This window comes from Pezoporus occidentalis, unplaced genomic scaffold (assembly GCF_034315485.1).
Source record: "Pezoporus occidentalis ecotype Australia unplaced genomic scaffold, CSIRO_AGI_Poc_V1 ctg145, whole genome shotgun sequence".
Classification (NCBI taxonomy): Eukaryota; Metazoa; Chordata; class Aves; order Psittaciformes; family Psittacidae; genus Pezoporus; species Pezoporus occidentalis.
Window position 1 is genome coordinate 761,345 of NW_026913263.1, and position 19,445 is coordinate 780,789.

The 19,445-nt window shown below is 39.5% G+C and overlaps 1 protein-coding gene across 9 annotated transcripts in view; it reads right to left on the reverse strand.

Annotated features, from left to right (window-relative positions):
• Nucleotides 1-19,445, reverse strand: part of DOCK3 (dedicator of cytokinesis 3) — a 205,349-nt gene that overhangs the window by 166,394 nt on the left and 19,510 nt on the right. For all 9 annotated transcript variants that reach the window (XM_062610197.1, XM_062610194.1, XM_062610199.1 and 6 more), the window contains exons 2-5: nt 18,112-18,195; nt 8,376-8,416; nt 6,339-6,394; nt 3,970-4,066 (exon numbers count right to left, since the gene is read on the reverse strand). In XM_062610197.1, the coding sequence (XP_062466181.1) occupies nt 3,970-4,066; nt 6,339-6,394; nt 8,376-8,416; nt 18,112-18,195 (278 nt within the window). The remainder of the gene's footprint in view (nt 1-3,969; nt 4,067-6,338; nt 6,395-8,375; nt 8,417-18,111; nt 18,196-19,445) is intronic.

Sequence of the window (19,445 nt, forward strand, 5' to 3'; positions counted from 1 at the left end):
TGGCTATCAGGAACTCTGCCCAATTCACCAGCAATTTGGTATACAGTGCTTAAATAGCAGATTCTGAGCACTCACCTCCCATGAACTCCTTCCCAAAGATTTTGTACAACGGCAGAGAAAGTAGGAAAACCCCAAACCCAGTAGGTTAAATAAATCAGTGACCTTTTTGACAGAAAGCAGTTACTAAATCTTACTGTTCCTGTGCTCATACTAGAAGCCAGGACACAGATCAGAAAGCAAAGAACTGCCTTTTTATTTTCCAGTGTCATGACACTGTATCTATCTGCACACAGACTATACATTCAAATAGGGGGGGAAAATGTGCTCTTTTCATAGAATCATAGAATGATTTGCATTATAAGGGACCCTTAAGGGTCATCTAGTCTAATCCCTGTGCCACAGGCAGGGACATATTCAAAAAGGTCAGGCTGCTCAGAGCCCCATCCAACCTGACTTTGAATGTGTCCAGGGATGGGGCATTGATCACTTCTCTGGGCAACCTGTGACAACGTTTTCACGTTGTAAAAAAATTCTTCCTTACATCTAGTCTGAATCTACCCTTGTTTGTTTTAAAGCCATCACCCCATGTCCTATTGCAACAGGCCCTGCTAAAAAGTCTGTCCCCAGAACCATAAAAGTCGTATCATCTTTACTCCTTCAAAAATATGAAATATTGAAGTACTCTTACTGATTACTCAGTTACGAAGGTGATTTTTAGGTAGGCATAGAATTAACTAGGTTGTCATGAACTAGATGATCTTAAGGTCCTTTCCAACCCTAACTATTCTATGACTGCTACAGAAAACATCCACTCTAAATAACAAATTCCAATAGCTTCCATATCAGTATTACTTGTATCCTTTTCCCTTTCTAATTTGAAAGAAACCTCTTGCATTTCCAAAATCTTATCATTTCGCTAGCATTTTAGGAGTTGTAATACCAGAATCCAACTACCAAGAGCATAACATATTACAGAAAAGCAAATAACACACCATACATCTTTTTCGTTCAAATTCATTGTCAGCACAATGATCCTTTGTCTGACATTGTCTGCTGTGCTGACAATGAATTTCGTGCATTGAGTTCCTCTACGAACTTCCTGCACAAAAATGCCTTTTTCTCCAGTCTCACCTTCTAGTTCTACTATGACTAGCACTTTGCTTTCACCCTGATGGCAAAAATCACTGAAACATCACAGCTCAGTGTAGTATAGTGAATTCAGGCTAATCTGTCCAATATGTATTTCACAGAGAAACTAAAATGATTGCACAGCTCTTAGAACTCAAATCTATTCAAGCTTCCCCATGCACAGCCTCTTCCTAATAGTATCACGGACTTTCTGTGGTCAGAAAGAACTGAGGAAATAGCCAATATTTTACACAAACTAATTTTCTACTACTGCGTCTCTCAAAATTGTGCTTCACTTTGCCCTTCCATTTCTCATTGTCCTCCTCCTCCTCCCTCCAGTTTTCTGCCAGCTGAGCTGTTTTACCTAGGAACAACATAGCATCCCTCTTCAGACAGTGTTTTAATCACTCCAGGTTTCCTGGGCATTACAGTCCAGTTCCTACTGTTTAACTGAAAGGGAAATACAAACCTTACAATGTAGCTCAATGATAACAATAAAGCAAGTTCTTAGAATTTTTGATTGAAACAAACTTGGGTCTTTCAAACCATAATCCAAGTAAGAATTTTGTATCAAAGCACAAGAAGAACATTTAAGCCTATTCAGAGGCATGAAGAGATGCTGTACATGTTGTTTGACAGCTGCCTTACAGTGCAATGCTACAGAATAATGAAGTGCCTATTGTTGCCATTTATAGGTACTGACCTACTGAAAGCATCTGCAGGAACAATTAGCATTTGAACTTGCACTACAAGAAGAAACTCTTCTACAAAGCTGACTAGGCACAGCAGCATGATAAATAACATTAATTAGATTTCTAACATGATTCTTATTACAGTTTGGGACTAATAAACTTTTCTGCTGCTGCTGATCCCACAACAAGCAAGTACTGCCATTTAGTCTCTTAATATACTTTAAGACATGACCTTACAGCACAGCTTCTAGCCTGAATACAAAGTATAAAATCCTAACTCCAGCTCTGCCATGTCCTTTTGTGAGCCTCTGCACACCTCCTCAGGCCTCAACTTTACAGTCTATAAATGGGATAAATTTCTGCTCCCCACCTAACAACAGTGCAGATTGCCCCCTCACATCAGAAAGGCAATGGTACTACATCAGTAGTCTTCAACGTATGAAAAGACTAAAGGTGGGGTCAAACACTGGCAGCTTTGCCCAGAGAAGTTGTGGAGTCCCCATTGACAAGAAACTCAAAGCCTGACTGGATGCAGTCCTAGAAACTCTGGTCTAGCTGGCGCTACTTGAGAAGGCAGTTGAACTAGATGCTCTCAAGAGACCTTCCAACCTAAACAATTCTGGGATTATTTCTAGGTTAGATATCCCCACTCCTGCCCAATTTCTGGAAGAAAGCCACCACAAAAATTTTCTGCTCCGAAGCGCTGCTATTTCTTTCGTAATGGAACAGATGCTTCCTTCTGAAGTTCTATGGAAACACTAAATTCTTTCCCCTGTTATTTAAGAATGCAATAACATTATGTGCAACGTTATAATGAGTATAATGAGCTAGAATAGGAACAAGTCCCAGAAAGAAAATCACAAAGCGAAAGTTTATAGCTAGAGCTTTCTCCCTCCCCTCAAGGAACTAGTCTGAACAATAAAAAAGAAATGGATTAGTAGAGAGGAAGTGCAACTCGTTTGTAGGTAAAATGATCCCCCTTTTTCCAATTTAATACCACTGTCAGTATTGTTGTTGTCCTCTTCATCTGACACTGGGGAGAGAGAAATCTTGCAGGAGGAAACCAGAAATGATTGCTTTATTCATACACCAGAGAGGTAACTATTTGAACTGGTGAAAAAGAAAGAATCCTAGGTGTAACGGTGGTATTAAAAAAGCGTGTATGCTGTGTGCCAGGCCCCCACATTAGGTCAGATGCTACTTTCCAAGAAAATTTCTTCAGAGGCATATGATCCCCATAGGAGAAGCGAGTGCAACAAAAGTGAAATTTATTTCATGATAGACTTGATTGCTTTCTGAAGGGCGTACAGGACATGGCTGCTTATGCTAGAGATACACTAGACTCATTTAACTGCATCTTTTCTGGCTTTATTTCCTACACATCTAACTACCGTCACTTCAGGTTTAAATAAGGAGACAAAGCTGCTGTACCTCTATATAGATGTATCTCTCTAAAGTAAGGAAAGAAAGGATATTGATGCTTGTACAACCTACAGTTCTGGCCTTTAATTACCAAGCTAAAAGGAGAAAAAAAATTAAAACAACCAGAAAAAATGTTTTCAAATGTGCAAGTTTTATTTGCTGCTCTATGGGATTTGGCAATTAAGAAGAGAAGAACGTAATGAAAACTGAAGTAGGTGACATTATGTGGCAGCAACTGAAAATTATATAAAACAGATGAGTATAGAGCTCAAGGCATTATCTTGAGGTTTTATTTCTAATAGATGAAGGAACAATCATACAAAACCACCTCCGAGTTCTTCTTTCAAACTCCAGATGCTAAAACAAATACATACTGTCTGAATAATTCTTTGAAGTCTTTGATGGGACTTACAGAAGGCTTTCATCTTGTGTTATTCAACACATATATTATTTCTTTCCTATTTAAGAACACTAATCTGTTTACTTATTTTTAAACGATGAAGCTTTCAGATCTGAATGCAGAATTCCAAAACTGCTGAAATTTCCATTGTAACCCATAGGAACCTCACTTGATCAGTGATCTGCAGTTAGCGGACCCCCCAGGAGATAAGATGAATCTAACAGTTCTATGTTGATGATCCTTTTTTCCTAATTGACTGAAATGCAGGCACCATATCTCCAAAGAGATCTGAGAGGTAAAACACAGGGAGGAAAGTACTGTTCTTACCACATACAGCTGTTTCCATAGCACGGCCCATTCCTGCAGTGTCGCTGTGACTTCAGTCACAACAGAATCTTCAAGCGGCACGACTGTTTCATATTGCCTAGACAAGAAGAGGGGAAAAAGTTAAGAAAAGTGCCCTGGAAAAGGTAGAAAAAGAAATAAATGCCAGCACAGTAATCTGTGAAATGCTACAACTTGAATTTGTTTGAATTTGTTCAACATAAAGGAAAATATCTTAAGGGGAACACTTTGTCTGAAGCAACTCCAGAGCCGTATCAGCTGCTCCTCCATTACATTCCATAAGAGCAGCTTATATGAAGCATTTCCCAGTTACCTGTTCAAAATCTACCATTTCATTCTAATCAAGGTCAATGAAAACGCCTTTCATGATTACAGCACGTTAAATTAACTTGCCTGTGAAGTGGGGTCTTCACAGGTTTGTATCCCTTCTCTCTAAGGCAGACCAACCTTTTTTCCCCCTCAAATTAATCTGTTAGCCAATGTCATTAAATACCAAGAAGATCTACCAGCTATTAATCTTTCCTATCCAGGAGACTTTTTCAGTATTGCAGGACACTAAAGCAGATCACAGGTTTCTTCCTATTATCAAGCCAAATATAGTTCTTTTCCAATATCCATAAAGTGATATTACAGGGAAGGGACTCAAAATAGTTCAACATTCCAGTAGGAAAGCACAGAAAACTAACGGATGAAAGGAATCACACTGTACTGTTCAGCTAACATGAGAGTTAAAAACAAAACCAATGAAAGGTGTTTTTTTCTAAATATTATTTTTAGAAATGGATTTGTACACTTTTGGCATGAGTGAAAAAGAAAACATTCCGGAAGATGAGCCTTCAACAGTATGGCTGCATTTAAAAAGAGCACACATCAGGACAACATTTAACCGTGTAAATTGGATGGTTTTCATCCCTCTAACCCTGCACTTCCTCTGTTATAACTACTATATATTAATGATATTACACTGGGTCTATGACTCAAATATAAGATTATTATATGCCATGCTGTCCTTGTTTCATCTGGGACAATTTTCTTCCTAGTAACTGGTATAGTCCTGGGCTTTGGATTTAGGATGAGAATGATGCTGACAACATACCCTCGTGAATTAACCCTCTCCTGGGTTCAGCTCTAACAGTTACTTTTCTCCTTATTAGTAGCTGGTGCAGTGGTGTGTTTTCAACTGAAGTGGACAAATACCAGCCAGCCACACAGCCACTCCCTCCCCACCCCGTGGTGGGATGAGGAAGAGAATCAGGAAAAGGTAAAACCCGTGGAATGAGTGAACAACAGCTTAATAACTGAAATTAAGTAAAATATTATCATAATAAATGTCCCTTATAAATTCTGAACTAAGTACTAATTAATTACAGATTGCAGGAAACAGGTCTTCCCCCTAAGAAGAGTACACATTAGGAGTAGTAATTCTATGCTATAAATATAATTTTATTACACCCCAAATTGATGAAGCATTAGTATTACAGCTGCCCTTAGTAATCTTTACACAGTCCCTCTGAGGGCAAACATACAAAACAAGACTATCAGAAGTCCCATTTTTCTGCAGGTACTTCACTAAATGCCATTAATGTGGTTTACGTTCCACATTTAATTTATTGCCTTGGGTCACTGTCTGCAATGCTGCACTTATCTCCCCGCAGGGGCCTTAATCTAGAATATGCAGGTTAGAAAGCTGTGAAGACACAAGATACTGATTTCAGGAGTCTCAGTCAATCTCTCAGGAAACTTTGCAGGGTTTAGAGCCTACTCACAGTAAAATCTGACATTCGACTGCCATTAGTATAGCTATTCACATGGACTAAACTAGACCCACCTCCAGCAACATACAAGCTATATATAAACACAGTGAAGGCACAGCATTTCCAGCAGTGTGCTTCAGTTATTCTTTGGTTTGAGGTGTGGCAGGTTGGATCCTTTTGCAAAGTTTCAAAGTAACATGACTATGCCTCACTGAAACTGCTGATACATGAGACAGGGTGTCTACAGGCCAGTGCCTCCACAACAAACAGGAACACAGAGAACTTTACTAGTGAAGAAACAAGCAGAAAGGAAAAATGTTTAACAGAGCTCTTGAAAATGCTTGTGTTCCAGGCGCTCATAAAATTGTAACTTTAGAGGTACCTAACGTGAACAGGGGTAACCAAGAGAATTGAGTCTTGCTTTATTAAAGAACAAAAAAACTCCCTGAAACTCTGCAGAATTACATTGAATTTTCAAACCCTAATACACAAGCTACGATGAACTAAAACCACTCTATCAATGTTATTAACTATTGCTTAGATTCCCTTCTAGATGAGAAGCATGGCAGCTTCTTAGAAAGATGGAGAAATACTCACCCTCTGTTACTGACGATTGCTTTTTTCAAGTGGATATAGTTTGCAGGAAAAATCCCCTGCAAGAGAAAAATGTCTGTACATTAGAAAAACACATTTGCAGTTTATAGTGCTCATATCTTAAGCCACAATAAATAATTGTCAATATACCTATTAAAAAAAACCAAACCCCCTAACACTGTGTCAAAGATGCCAGAGTCAAAAGTCACCAAGCAGTTAGTCACAAGTCATCACATCAGTCCTTCTTAGCACAGGACTGCACACTGACTCAAACCACCTCCACAGCTGCCTTGGAAGGAACAAGACTGATTTAAAAGTAAATATTTAAGTTTAGCCCATTGTCTTCTGACAGCAAAGACTGAGCCCAGTAATCCAGTAAGGCGATGAGCAGGCAGGAAGGAGGTGTGTCAAGCAGCAGCTTGCAATCAACAGAAAGGAGGGAGTACTAGAGGTAACTACCAGGAACATTTAGTGGAGAGATGCAAGTTAGCCAGGAGAGCCAGAGAAGTGGCTATTGTGCAGTCTGCAGCATAGCATCAGTATCCTTCCAGACCAGGCCTCTGAATGCTACATTACATTAGATGACAAGGACGTAGGTCTAAAAAAATTATTACTTGCATACATTGGAGCTATCCAGTTTTCCTCTCTCTTTCCAACACAAAGCTGTTTAAACCCTTGGTCTAGCTCCAGTTATTTGCCTTCTGCTTGCTCCCATGATGGTTGGATTCTAACCTTTCCTGTGCCATTGTGCTCTTGTGTGATGAGGAAAGAGGTAATATAAACCAACTTTTCATAGCAGTCCATTATCTCTGTAAAACACGTGGCCCTGAATCCCCAGAGCTAGACCCAGTGTGTAAGACCAGTAAGCCTGCACTTTCATGGTCATACAGGATCAGCATTGGCAATCTTCAGGTTAACAACTGACAGCCTCTGACAAAAAAGTCAGTGCTCAAGTCGCACTTGAGCTTTAAATTTTTAGAGCTTTAAGCAGTACAATTGAGGAAGAAAAGTTTCCATGGAGGGGTTGAAAGGAATACTAAGCAAAGATGATTCAAACTGGTAACAAAAATTCCTCTTTCATGGGCAAGACTGAAATTGCAGAAGGAAAAAAGATGACTCTAACAGGAATGACTTCATCAGACAAAAAAGCAAATGTGCATGCTGTCAGCCACACAAAAGTCTGGAAAAGGAAGAAATGCTACTTCAGTTTCTGGTTTGATTCACTTCCAGTTAATGCCATTTATTTCTGTGATCCTGTACTGGTTACCTAAGACACCAAAGAAGCTTTGAAGAGCTCTCTTATCAAAACTGAATATACAGGCAAGCAGAAGTCATACCAAGACGCGCACAATGAATGCAGGCTTTCCCATTAAGAGAGTATTACAGTCATGAAAGCATAATACAGGTAGTATAATATTCCATGACACTGGTAAGCATGAGGAATCTGGTACTCTCCTTTTTTAAATACAAGCTATATTTAAACCAAAAGATAATGAAGTGATGCTTACATAGAAGCAACTATTTACCTGTTTGGATATATACATTTACAAAAATATACATGCACTTGCAAATGATTCATATCAGAACACTCAAAAATTCCTCCAAGAGCAATAAAGGGATATGACTGGAAAACAACCAAATGCAGTGCTCAAAGTATGAAGATCTGAAAAAAAGAACGAACTCACAATACTCTTTTTCATGAGACTTTTTTCAAAGTTGTCTTAGATTAATAATGTAATTTTTAAAACTTGTTCTTTAAAAACCCCGAACCAAGCAGTGCTAGATCACCCATCTATGCTTTTCTTAAAGAGAACTAGAGATGATGGAACGATTACATGGTACATGTCAGGAAGTTTTCTGATCCTTTGGGTAACTAACAACCATCATTCTCTCAATATAGAAAATAAAGCCAATCCTCCTACAGGAAAACAAGTTAGAGAAGTAAAATCCTAAGGGTGAGGAAAACAAAAAGGTTATTAGGTTGCAAAAGCAAGATGGATATAATCTCCCACTAGATTAGAAAGATGTATATACACTTACCTTTACATTGGGCTTCTTAATGGAAACACCTCTGTACCAGCCTGAAAACAGACAAACCACGCTATGTTAATTTGTGGCATTGCCTACTTCACACAGAAGCAAAGTGACCGAGAACTATGCAGCTGCTGAGATCATCTCAAAAACCAGCTGTGCCTCACAGAGGCCAAAAGTTTTTAAGGGTTTGGGTTTTTGCTTGCGTGCTTATTTGTTCTTGGTTTTTTTTTAGTTTTGTTTGGTTTTTTTTGTGGTGTTTCCTTTTAATTTAATATTCCCTGGCAGTGTTCAAGGCCAGGCTGGATGAAGCCTTGGGTGACATGGTTTAGTGTGAGGTGTCCCTGCCCAAAGCAGGGGGGTTGGAACTGGATGACCTTAAGGTCCTTTCCAACTCTAACTAGTCTATGATTCTTTTGCTCTGCAATGATGACAAGCAATTAAGAACCTGGAATTCCCAACACGAATAAAAGCAGCTTAGTATACTGAATTCACTGTACTCACACTCATTAGCCACTGTGGCAAAGATGCATGCAGTCACTCCAGCAAGACTCTCTACTGAGCACTTTCCTCATGTGCTGGTACACGAGTCTTTTTGTAGTACTTCTTTTAATAAAATCTCCAGCCTTTAAAAACCTGTCTTTTTGAAGACAGGAAAAGCCATTACCATGCATTTCTAGTGTTGTTTAAACAAACATAAATCCTTTGTACGTGTCTGATCTTTGGTATGTCTGTGAGACTAGAGACCAAACTTCAGGATCTAAATTCACAAACCCAATTATTTTTCTTGTATTTATCAGGTAGCAGCCCCAGAGAGGTCAATAAACCAGGAGTAAAAGTCAATGCTGCAAAAGCTACAAGTTGAACAGAACCCAATTACTCCTGTTTTGCACAGGTGAAAGTAACGACCCTCCATGCAAGGTCCATCAGGAAAAAGGTGCTGAAAACACCACCCAGTTCAACAACGGAAACGGAGCACATCATGGTAGATGAGCTGCTCCTCCACTCCGCAGGACACACAATACTTGAATTCTTGTTTAAAATATGCTGCTCTCCTCATATCTGGGTCTAATGCTTCAGCCTCAGAATGTAAAGCTAACTAACCATTAAGAACTGAGCCTGGAAGACCCCACAGGAGCACGCATGCTGATGAGTTCCAGGGTGTGAGTTTTATGGAGGAGGCCTGGCCATGCCCAACCATCAGAGATCTACAGGCAAAGCTGGCCAGGCCCAACTACTACACAAGCAGCACGTTCAACTGCCTGCACATCATCTTCTACCTACTGCAGCCCAGTACTCACACAGGCAAGAACCCAAACTTGGTAAAACTAAACTCAGATAACCTAAAGCCACTGTCCTTAAAAATCATTTTTTTCCAGCAACTTCCTCCTTTTAATGTTTTTCTTCCTACAGAGGACAGATATGATTTAGTACCTGCAACATTTAAAAGAGCGCTGAGAAAACTTGTTGTTAATTTGCTATGAAGAACAGAGAAGAACAGCACAAAGTAACTGTATATTGTTTCTCAGAATAAGGACTCCATACTTGGCTGAACTATGATATGTCTCATCATGAGGCTCAGAAGTGGCAAAGAGCGCCTTGATTTTGTTTTAAATACAGCCTGCTAGGAAATCTGAGTCAATATAAAAGAAAATAATTGATGGATCCAAGACATACACAAATCTTAGCATGGAAAAAAAATCAAACTCCATCTTCTTTATTAAACAAATTTCTCATTAAGATAGGACATAAAGATTTATTTTCCCATGAAATGACTGCTTATATTTAAAAACAAAACTGTTTTCCATTTATTTCTATAACTGATCAAACTTCATAGCAATCACATCAATATAAATATATGCACAAACACCACATACAGCTCCTTAAAATGGGTGATTTCCATTAAGTCCACGCAACTGTGCCAGCAACACCTGTTTTTGAGTAACATGCTATGCATTTTTAAGGTCACAGGAGAAAACATGATGTATCTGTCCTATGATTCATTGTTACCAACATTAAATAACAGCCTGCTGCTAACTCTTACATTCATAGACTCTGAATCTTAGAAATAAGCATACATTTCAACTTCAAGATACACAGCATGGCAAACTTGTCACCAAATACGGAAAAACGTGGTTTCCCCTAAGTTTGCTGAACAGAACTGCAGCAGTTAGAACACAACCCAAGGCATCTATTAATGATTTAGAGATAGGCAGGCTAGAGGATAAAGCACGTATCAAAGAAAACTACCTTATTTCTGAGTTTCCTGTTCTTAATCTCAAAACAAACCCTCAAAGCTGAAACGTGATGTGTTTACAGAGCTGTAGAAAACCAGAATGGAAGCACCCCTGAGAAATCCCCTAGCTCATGCCTTAAACCTCTCCTCACAGAGGTTTCGCCTGGTTTTAAACGGTGCCCAGTAATTTATTATGAGGACTGAATAACACAGCCCTCCTTGCCTGTGGAAATGAGCCACACAACATTCGCTAAACCTAAATTCCAAGGTATTTCTGCACAGTATTCCAAGGAAACAGAGGGTATTTCTGCTGTTCCACACCCACACAGATCAATTTAAAAGTGGTGGTGTTGCACAGCTTGCTTAAAACCCTAGAATATTAATGTCAAGTGGAGATGTAAATCCTCACTGGACAACCTGTCACAGTGGCTCAGACAACATACATGCACCTTGTAAGCTGAACTTCCTTTGCTGCTATTTGCCTCCAGGATTTTTTTCTTTTGGAGACAATGGAAAACATTTTATTGACCTCCCTTTTGTAGGTACTTTCATATATTTGAAAATTCTTCTATTTCCCTTTTATCTTGTAGATTATGCCCTCCAAATCTTAGTTTCCCTTTCCTTTTTTTCAGTGTGGTACATTTTTGGAATCACCCTTCTCTAAGTTTCCTCAAACTCCATGCAAGCAAGATAAAGTAAAAAGAGCTCATCAGAACCTGAATGCACTAAGTGGTAATTCCCGATTTGCTTACAGGGAACATCACCAAAACCTCACTCTGTATCTCAAAGTAAAAGCTATGAGAAAAGGCACAATGCTTTTTTTAAAAAAACACATATAGAAAATTACCTCTGCATTCCATTTTTCACTAAAATGCACTAAAGCTTCACTCTGGAATTAAGTCTTAAATTGATTACTACTGATCTCATGATATATTTTAAAGAACATTTATTTTGGAGGATTCAATCACAACGGTCAACAAATCCAGGCAGGTGCACCAGCTAGTTGTGATTAAAACACATACAACGTAGTTAAACCTCAACAGTGACTATGGTTTTTAGATGTTACTATATTACAAATAAGTAGTTGTTAACTCTTTATGGCGTTCATTTTCTAGTGGTACATAGACTTTAAAGGGATCTGATTTCAAGAAAATGGTGAAAAAGATGGGATTTAAAATTTAAGAATCAGAGAAACATGGTTATGAAACTACAAGAATTTTGTAAGGAAGTTGATGCAAAATAACAGTTGTAAGTGTCCACAATTTGAACAGATAAACTGTCTAGTAATTATCCTTTGTGTCTTTCAGCCCAGAGGAAGAGAGGCATAGGATGAGCCTACTGCTGCCACCAGTGCACAGTAAGAACTGAAGAAAGTGTTGTTATGCCTGAACATTTATGAGGACACGAGGAACAAATTCAGTACTTTGCATTGCATCTTAATGTTGCATCAATGTGTATTTCTGGGTAAATGTCATGACAAAGACACCTACATGATAAATCCTGATGAATGGCAGGGCAACATTGTTCGGTTTGAAGAAACTGAGTATGACAGGATCACAGAACGTGTTGGGCTGGAAAGGACCTTAAGACCATCCAGTTCCAACCCCCTGCCATAGGCAGGGACACCTTCCACTAGGCCAGGTTGTTCAAGGCCCTGTCCACCCTGGCCTTGAAGAGCACAAGGAATTACCTGTGCTTTCCCAATTTAACTGATTTTGAACACCTCATGCTTTATATCCTCACTATGCCCAAGACAAACTTTTAATCCAAGTACTCTAAAAGCAAATAGAATCATATCCATTCCAGTGTGTTCTGGACAAGTCAACTTTGTTGCAAACTATTTCAACTTTGCTTTTGCATGGGCTGTACTGCACAGCGCAGAAGATAAACCAAGCAGACTACCCAAAGTGGTACAACCACACTGCACAGTGATCCATTCCAGCTAAACCTACCATAGAGCCTAAACAGGATGTTTCTTAGGTGAAACACAGAACCTAGGAAAGCACGCAATCATTTGCAACTGCTTTTTTCAATACCACCCAACAACATTTGATACAAGCTAAGAAAAGTGAAGAGTAAGCTGATACACAGCTCTGCTCCCTGTTTATCCTACCCAACAAAGAATCCCTCAAAGAGCTGCAAGAATTACTTCCATGGTAATAAAATCTGAGGAAAACAGAAGGAAAAGTGCCCATTATGCCTGTTCCCCTGCACATCAAGACCAGCACTAACTTATAACGTTTCCTTCTAAATGCATTGTATGTACATATATTCACACTGGAGGCTACTTGAGGGCCAGTAATAAAAGCCAAATTACTTAGCAGTATATGCAAGAACGCATCTCCGGCCCTTCACTTTGTTTCTAGGGCTTTTTCAGCTATAGAAAGCATTAGGCTTCCTGCTTAGCTCCTCTGAACCCTAGAATTCAACAAGGCCTCTGAAAAGCAGGACAGAAAAATGGACTGTCACACCACCACATATAAAAAAAAAAGGCTTAGGTAAACAAGCAATCATTCACCTACAGCTACCTGTACAGATGGAAATTCACAGTGTGGGAAACATGAAGCCAGAAACCTGCGTACTCTTGGATGAAGAGAAACAGTCTTTCCAAAGATGGATCTCACTCACAGGTCTCAGCAATAGCGCAAGCTTACCTAAGTAGCAAAAGGAACCCTGGGGCAGGCCCACACACCTCAACTTCCTAATCTAAGCAGTCAGAAGAGCTATCAATGTTTTCGGATCTCAGAAGTGCCTTGAACAAAACAGGATGTTATTTCTAAAAGCCACCTCATAACCTTTTTCAGGTTTCCACTTAAGGAACAAGAGGTGTGCCACATGGAAAACTCAGCAGTGGGAAAACAAAAGGGTCCTAATTGAAGGGGATTGATCTCTTCTCAGAAGAATAAAGCTCAGCTACCCGGGTTAAATAAAGTCACATCAGCTGCAGACTGCAGGGGAAAAAACCCACATACAGTACCGTAACCAGCAGAATTCTGAAAATAAACTACACAAGTATTTACAGCAAGTCCTAAAGCTGAACTTGGCTCTTAAAGAAAGCACTGTCAGGAGAGTCCGTTTCAAGATTCAAACCTTCTTTGTCCTACAAAAATAAGCGTACTTTGCTGTAACATGAGTAACCCTCAAATCCTTTCTAGGAGGAAAGCTCTCTTTTGCACAGAATAGCCAATAAATAATTGCTTTTACCTTTCAACCTGCATATAACTAGTGTGCAGAGCTAAAGGCACTCAAAGTGACCCAGAAGAGGGATTGTAACTTTGTTTAGCAAAAGCTTCTTGATGCCAAAACCATCAATGCCAAGACCACTCTGTTCAGAGCTTGCTGCTCTGAGCAGTGCCAGGACAAGGACAAGCAGCAGATGAATACCTAACCCAAGCTGCCAACACCATGTCAGGGAGCAACCTCATGCCAGCAGAACCACAGGAATACGCTAACAATGAACTCAGAGATGCTGCAACAAAAGCAGAAGAGATAGAAGGTTTTTTATCTTGGCCTTAGCCAAATAGAGGACCATTAAGAAGCCACTCCTGTGCTCCAAAGACTAGTTTAATAGCTAGGGAAGATCTTCTGCAGCAGCTCTGTGGGTCCAAGAGACTTCAGCTCCACTGGCACATTGCACAACAGGCAAAGAGGAAACGGGATGAAAAGGGAAAAGAGGTATCTCACTGGAGATCTCTTTCTCAGGGTAAACCCAGGGTACTGGGAGTGACTCAATTAGGCCCAGGCACAGGACAGCAGGTGGAAGGAAACCTGCACTGTTCCACAGCAATGACGGACAGTGTGAAGTGCGATTCCTCACTCATCTGCATGGTACAACTTGGAAGCATGGCAAAGATTATCACTTCTCAAAAGCCCTGATTTCAAGCTGTATCTGCTGCTTAGGTGTCCCAAATACCATACAGCCTTTATTTGGCCATGCTTCCACTGCTGCAGTAACAGAAACTTTAAAGATATCACATGCATGGCTTAAGAACGCTGTTATTAACATACACACACATTAACAGCATGCAAATCAACACTTGTGTGGATACCAGAATTTGCAGGGGTAAGATAATACCCTTAACTGGCGCTTCAGGCATCAGCTGGTGTTTCTTCAGTGACTATATGAGAGTCTCAAGGTAATAATTAAAGTCACTGAAGTTGTAACATTTTTAATCTGAACAAACCTGCTCCCTAGCAATAAAAATACATGGATAAACCAGACATTTTGAATTTTACTCTGAATGCTGTTACTCACAGCTACTGCCAGCAGCAGGGCTACAGCCATCTGACTTGGAAAATAGGGTGTTCTTTAGAACGTGCAGGCCACGTGTATTTCAATCCAGAAGGATGCTCATGCTTTGTCACTTGACAGAAGAAAACTGTCTTTCAGCACTGACAGGTGGCAAACTATTGCCACACCCTTTCACCTCCTCAATGCATGGCATGCAGACAAGGTAACACCATTTACTGTTTCAATTCTCTCTCAAGTGGAGATCATAAGCGGAAGGGTGCAGAGAGGGGAACAGAGAGAGGGGAAAGCTATGAAAGACAAGCATGCGCACAACTGATGTCCTGATAACTTGAGTGAGACCAGTCAAGGATCTCAGAGTCATTCAAACTACCACAGCAACATCACATGCTTTAGAGACAGCATGGCATTTCATGAAACATGGATGGAGTTTTTTGTAGCTTCAGAGGAAAGGCAGATGCTATAGCACATGGGTTTCAACCCTGTCACATTAAACTGGGGAGCGGGGAATGCAGTAGGAGACATTCATCAGGTTTAGGTAGGTTTGGAAACAGCCATTTAGACTTCCGTGTCCTGGTATGAAAGCATGCAGAATGGCAGGCACACAAACTGACTGAAACTCAAGAATTCCGATTTCAAGCACATGAACAGTTCCAGAGTAACAAAGACAACTATTTCACTGCATTTTATTTAAAAAAATGCATACACAACCATAATGAAAGTTAAATGTGTTATCAATTGGTATCCAGATTTATAAGACTCAAATGCACATGTGTGTATGTATGTGTGTGCATGCGTATATATTTATTCCTTTATTCTACAAGAATATATAAAACTTAGCTGCAGAGGTACCTGAGAACTTAGTATGGGAGATTCCCTACATTTCCTGCTCTTTCATTCAATTGCTCTAAATGTAGCAATTGAATGCTTTGTACACCAGTCACTACAAAAGAGCACTTGCTCTTTTGGAATAATACTACAGTTATTCAGTAAGTCATTATGATTAATAATAAGCACATTCACAAATATAGCTAGTTATCTGAATCTTTTGGAGCCTTGAATTCTTCAGCAAGTCTCTAAAATCATTCTTCACGTCACTAGAAGGTTCGTGTGTATGTGAATCCTTTTAACCCAGACAGCAAAGTCGCTACTTAGAGAATTATGCACAAACTGTTCTAAGAAGTGAAGCTGAAACAGCAACGGATCTTCTGTCGACTCCCGCAGCAGTGACCCTTATTTGCATGGGCTCACATTAATTTCTCCAAATTGTCTGACAAAAGAATCCTGAGAAGTAAGGCAGAAGTAGAAGATGAGATATGTTTGATTTTAGATTTTCAAGGCAAACCAAGGACCACATTGAAGAGCCACTCAGCCAAGAATGCTTCAACAACAGACACTTTGTTTTTCTTTTAAGAACCTACTTTGCCCAGCTAGCCTAATTCACACGTACAGGAGCTGCAGCACAAACAATCTGAATATTCAGATGAGTTTCATCTTGGGGAGTTGCAGATACTATAATCAAAATCAACGTATCTTTTTCTGTATGTAAAGTCTGGGGTAAAGGCACCTTCAGTAAAATGACAGGATAGAGGGCTTAAAAAACAAAACCTAAACCACCCCTGTGCAAACACCTCCTTCTAGTCAGGAAAGCACTTTGTCTGAGGACCTCTCTTCTCAGCAATTTGAAAACTGGCATGAATTGGCTTTAAGGGATCATCCTCAAAACTACTGGCAAAGGAAATACAGAGCATAATTATTACAACACTGTAAAGAGACACTGGATTATCCTTTTGTTTTCCTGTAAGCACCCTGCTCCTTTGAGATTGTGCTTTTATTCCCCAGGGTTTTGAAAGTTTCCTTGATTACCAGGTCTTATTTGAAAAGACCACGAGTGCTTTCAGCAAGATGCACAGTTTTATCTTAGAGTTATGCTATCCTATATAAAGTAATGGATTTCTCCTGAGCTTGCACCATGTACTAATTCACAAGATCTGACAGAATGACTACAATCACCACACGGTGCTTGAGCAAAGCTTAGCCCATTACACCGTGTGGGGGTTTTTTAAACATTATCATTTGCAGGTATAATACTGCAGGTATCTTTCACAGCACACTTCTTTATGGATTAAACATCACTATTGCACTGCACAACTCTCATTCAACAGATTCTTTTTACACATGTAGGTCAAGAAGCTACTACTTTCTTATTAAAAATAGCATGCAAGAAGTCACTTCTTCGTGAAGAGTTAAGTCAGTAGGTAAAGAAACAAAACACCTGAGAAGAAAAAGCATCAAGAGCAAAAGACAGACCTAGGCATGGGAGAAGAAAAGCAGCCTCCTGATAAACATGCAGAAGGTTTGTGTAGCAACACTAACACTGGAGATGAAAAATGGTGTAAACTAAACAAACACAAAACCAAACCTACAACTCTGCTAATTTGGAATTCAAATGTGCGGATCTGGGGTTTAAATTTGTTTTAACACTTCAGGATTAAGGTTACATTATTCCACCTCATTCAATAGTGAAACATGTTCTCATACTGCATCTTGTCAACCTACTTCTCAACAGACATGTTTTACACGACTTGCTTGAACATTAGGGTAAAAATAATTCTCTTACATACAACAAGTTCAATCACACTGTTCATGTGAATAAAGCAAAAGGATCAGACCATTCAATTTGTTAGCACACAGAGATCTTCAGCCACTGAAGAAAAAACTATAGCTATATGCTTACAACAGCGTTTTCCTTTAGGTACAAAACCACACATAAAGATAAATGCAAAGCAATCCCCCCTAAATCCATATTCTTTAGATTTTTCACTGTGTTGCTCCCAAATGATTTGCTAACCTATTTCTTAAGTAATATTTTTCATGTGTTCAAATGTTCCAAATAATGCACCCTGATATACTTAATTGAAATACAGTAGCATTGAGAAAAATATAGTAAAATAAGATATGATTATATATTTTACATTACGAACATTCACTGCAAGACCCAATTACAGTACAACAATCAGGTCAGGGTTCAAGATTTTCTGGACAGATGGTTAACTTAAAACACACTGACCCCCTATCAGACTGGATTAGTGCCAAGAGCACTCAGCCTTTCCTACAGAAAGTGGGTCAGATAAGGTTTATTTAAGAGCTTTCATTTGATGCATTATGATTTGCAAACAACTTATTAAAATCTGCTAGATTCAAATATTTGCATATTCTTCTATAAAAGAATGGGATTCCTTCTTGGACATCACACTTACCTTCACATTTCTCTAGGATCTGGACAGTTTCACCTAGTTCCAGGACCAAGCCTTGCGGTACAGTTCCTCGGAAGCTGCATATCACTAGAGGGTGGGGAGAAAGAGAGACACACATATGAGGGTTGAATCTTTGTGTGAATTTTTCTCCTAAGCATAGCACTTTAGCTCACTCCTTACACAAAAATAGCTATTACATAGCTGCCCAGAAAACCTGGCAGCCCCCTTTTCCTCAGCAGGTATCTTTATTTTGGCCCTTATCAGAAATGGAGCTTAGCAGCAACATAAAAGCTGTGCTTTTTAAAAGACTTTTGAATTAAGCAAGGCTTGTAATCGCTTTAATCACCAAGCTCTGATTCAAATTACATACAGAGATTTCCCTATCTCACAATTCTTCCTCTTAGTAACAACTCATCAATGGAAAAGGCAGCCCTAACTGCAAAGATTACAATAGGAAGTCAACTGCAGGAATTACTTTCCTCCAAGTTGAAACTATTTGAAGTACCATTTGTGCAATTAATACACTGAAAAAATTAGGGAATGAAACAACTTTAAAGATAAAATTTAAAAAGTTATCATTATGAGTTATCCTTTAACCACAGTTATCAAAATACAACAGGGACATGGAAATGGGTAGTTACCCGAAACATAACATGTCAAAAAAAGGATGAATTGCAAACAAGGCCCACCCCCACCCCCAGTCCTGTAACACCTGTTTATCAGCATTCAAAACCTCACTTAGGCACAGATTTAATTCAATCATTCAAGTACCTTGTCCTAAGTAAATACATGTTGAGACACAGAGTTATGCCCCAACACCTACACGCACACACCAGAGCACTGCAAGTGAAATTCCACGAGTTCAAACACTGACCACCAGTGGGCATCGTCCTTCTTCCCAGTTTAAGAGAACAACCCCCTTTAAATGCAAACACTCAAGCTATGGGTGAGATGCTCCCATGGGATGGAGCTGCATTTCATCTCCTCCCTGAATGCCTTTTTGCGTCAAAGCCACCAAATCCGTTACCGACTAAAAGCCTCTCTCTGCAGGACTTCAAGCAGCTAACCAAAAACTCTGAAGTCCAGGGGAAGAACAGCATGGAAACTAAGATTATCAACTGCACAACCCACCCCAGGGGATGTTTCCTGAAACTTGAATTTAAAAAAAATATAATGAGAAAAGCATAGTGAAAACTTCCACCAAAATAAAACAGTTTCAACCTGTATACACAAATCTCACAAAGGGAAAGGGCAAAGCCCAACAAACCACATACACAAGGCAAATACCCACACAGGTGACACTGATATGAGAAAGAACTTGAATCAAACTCTGAAGA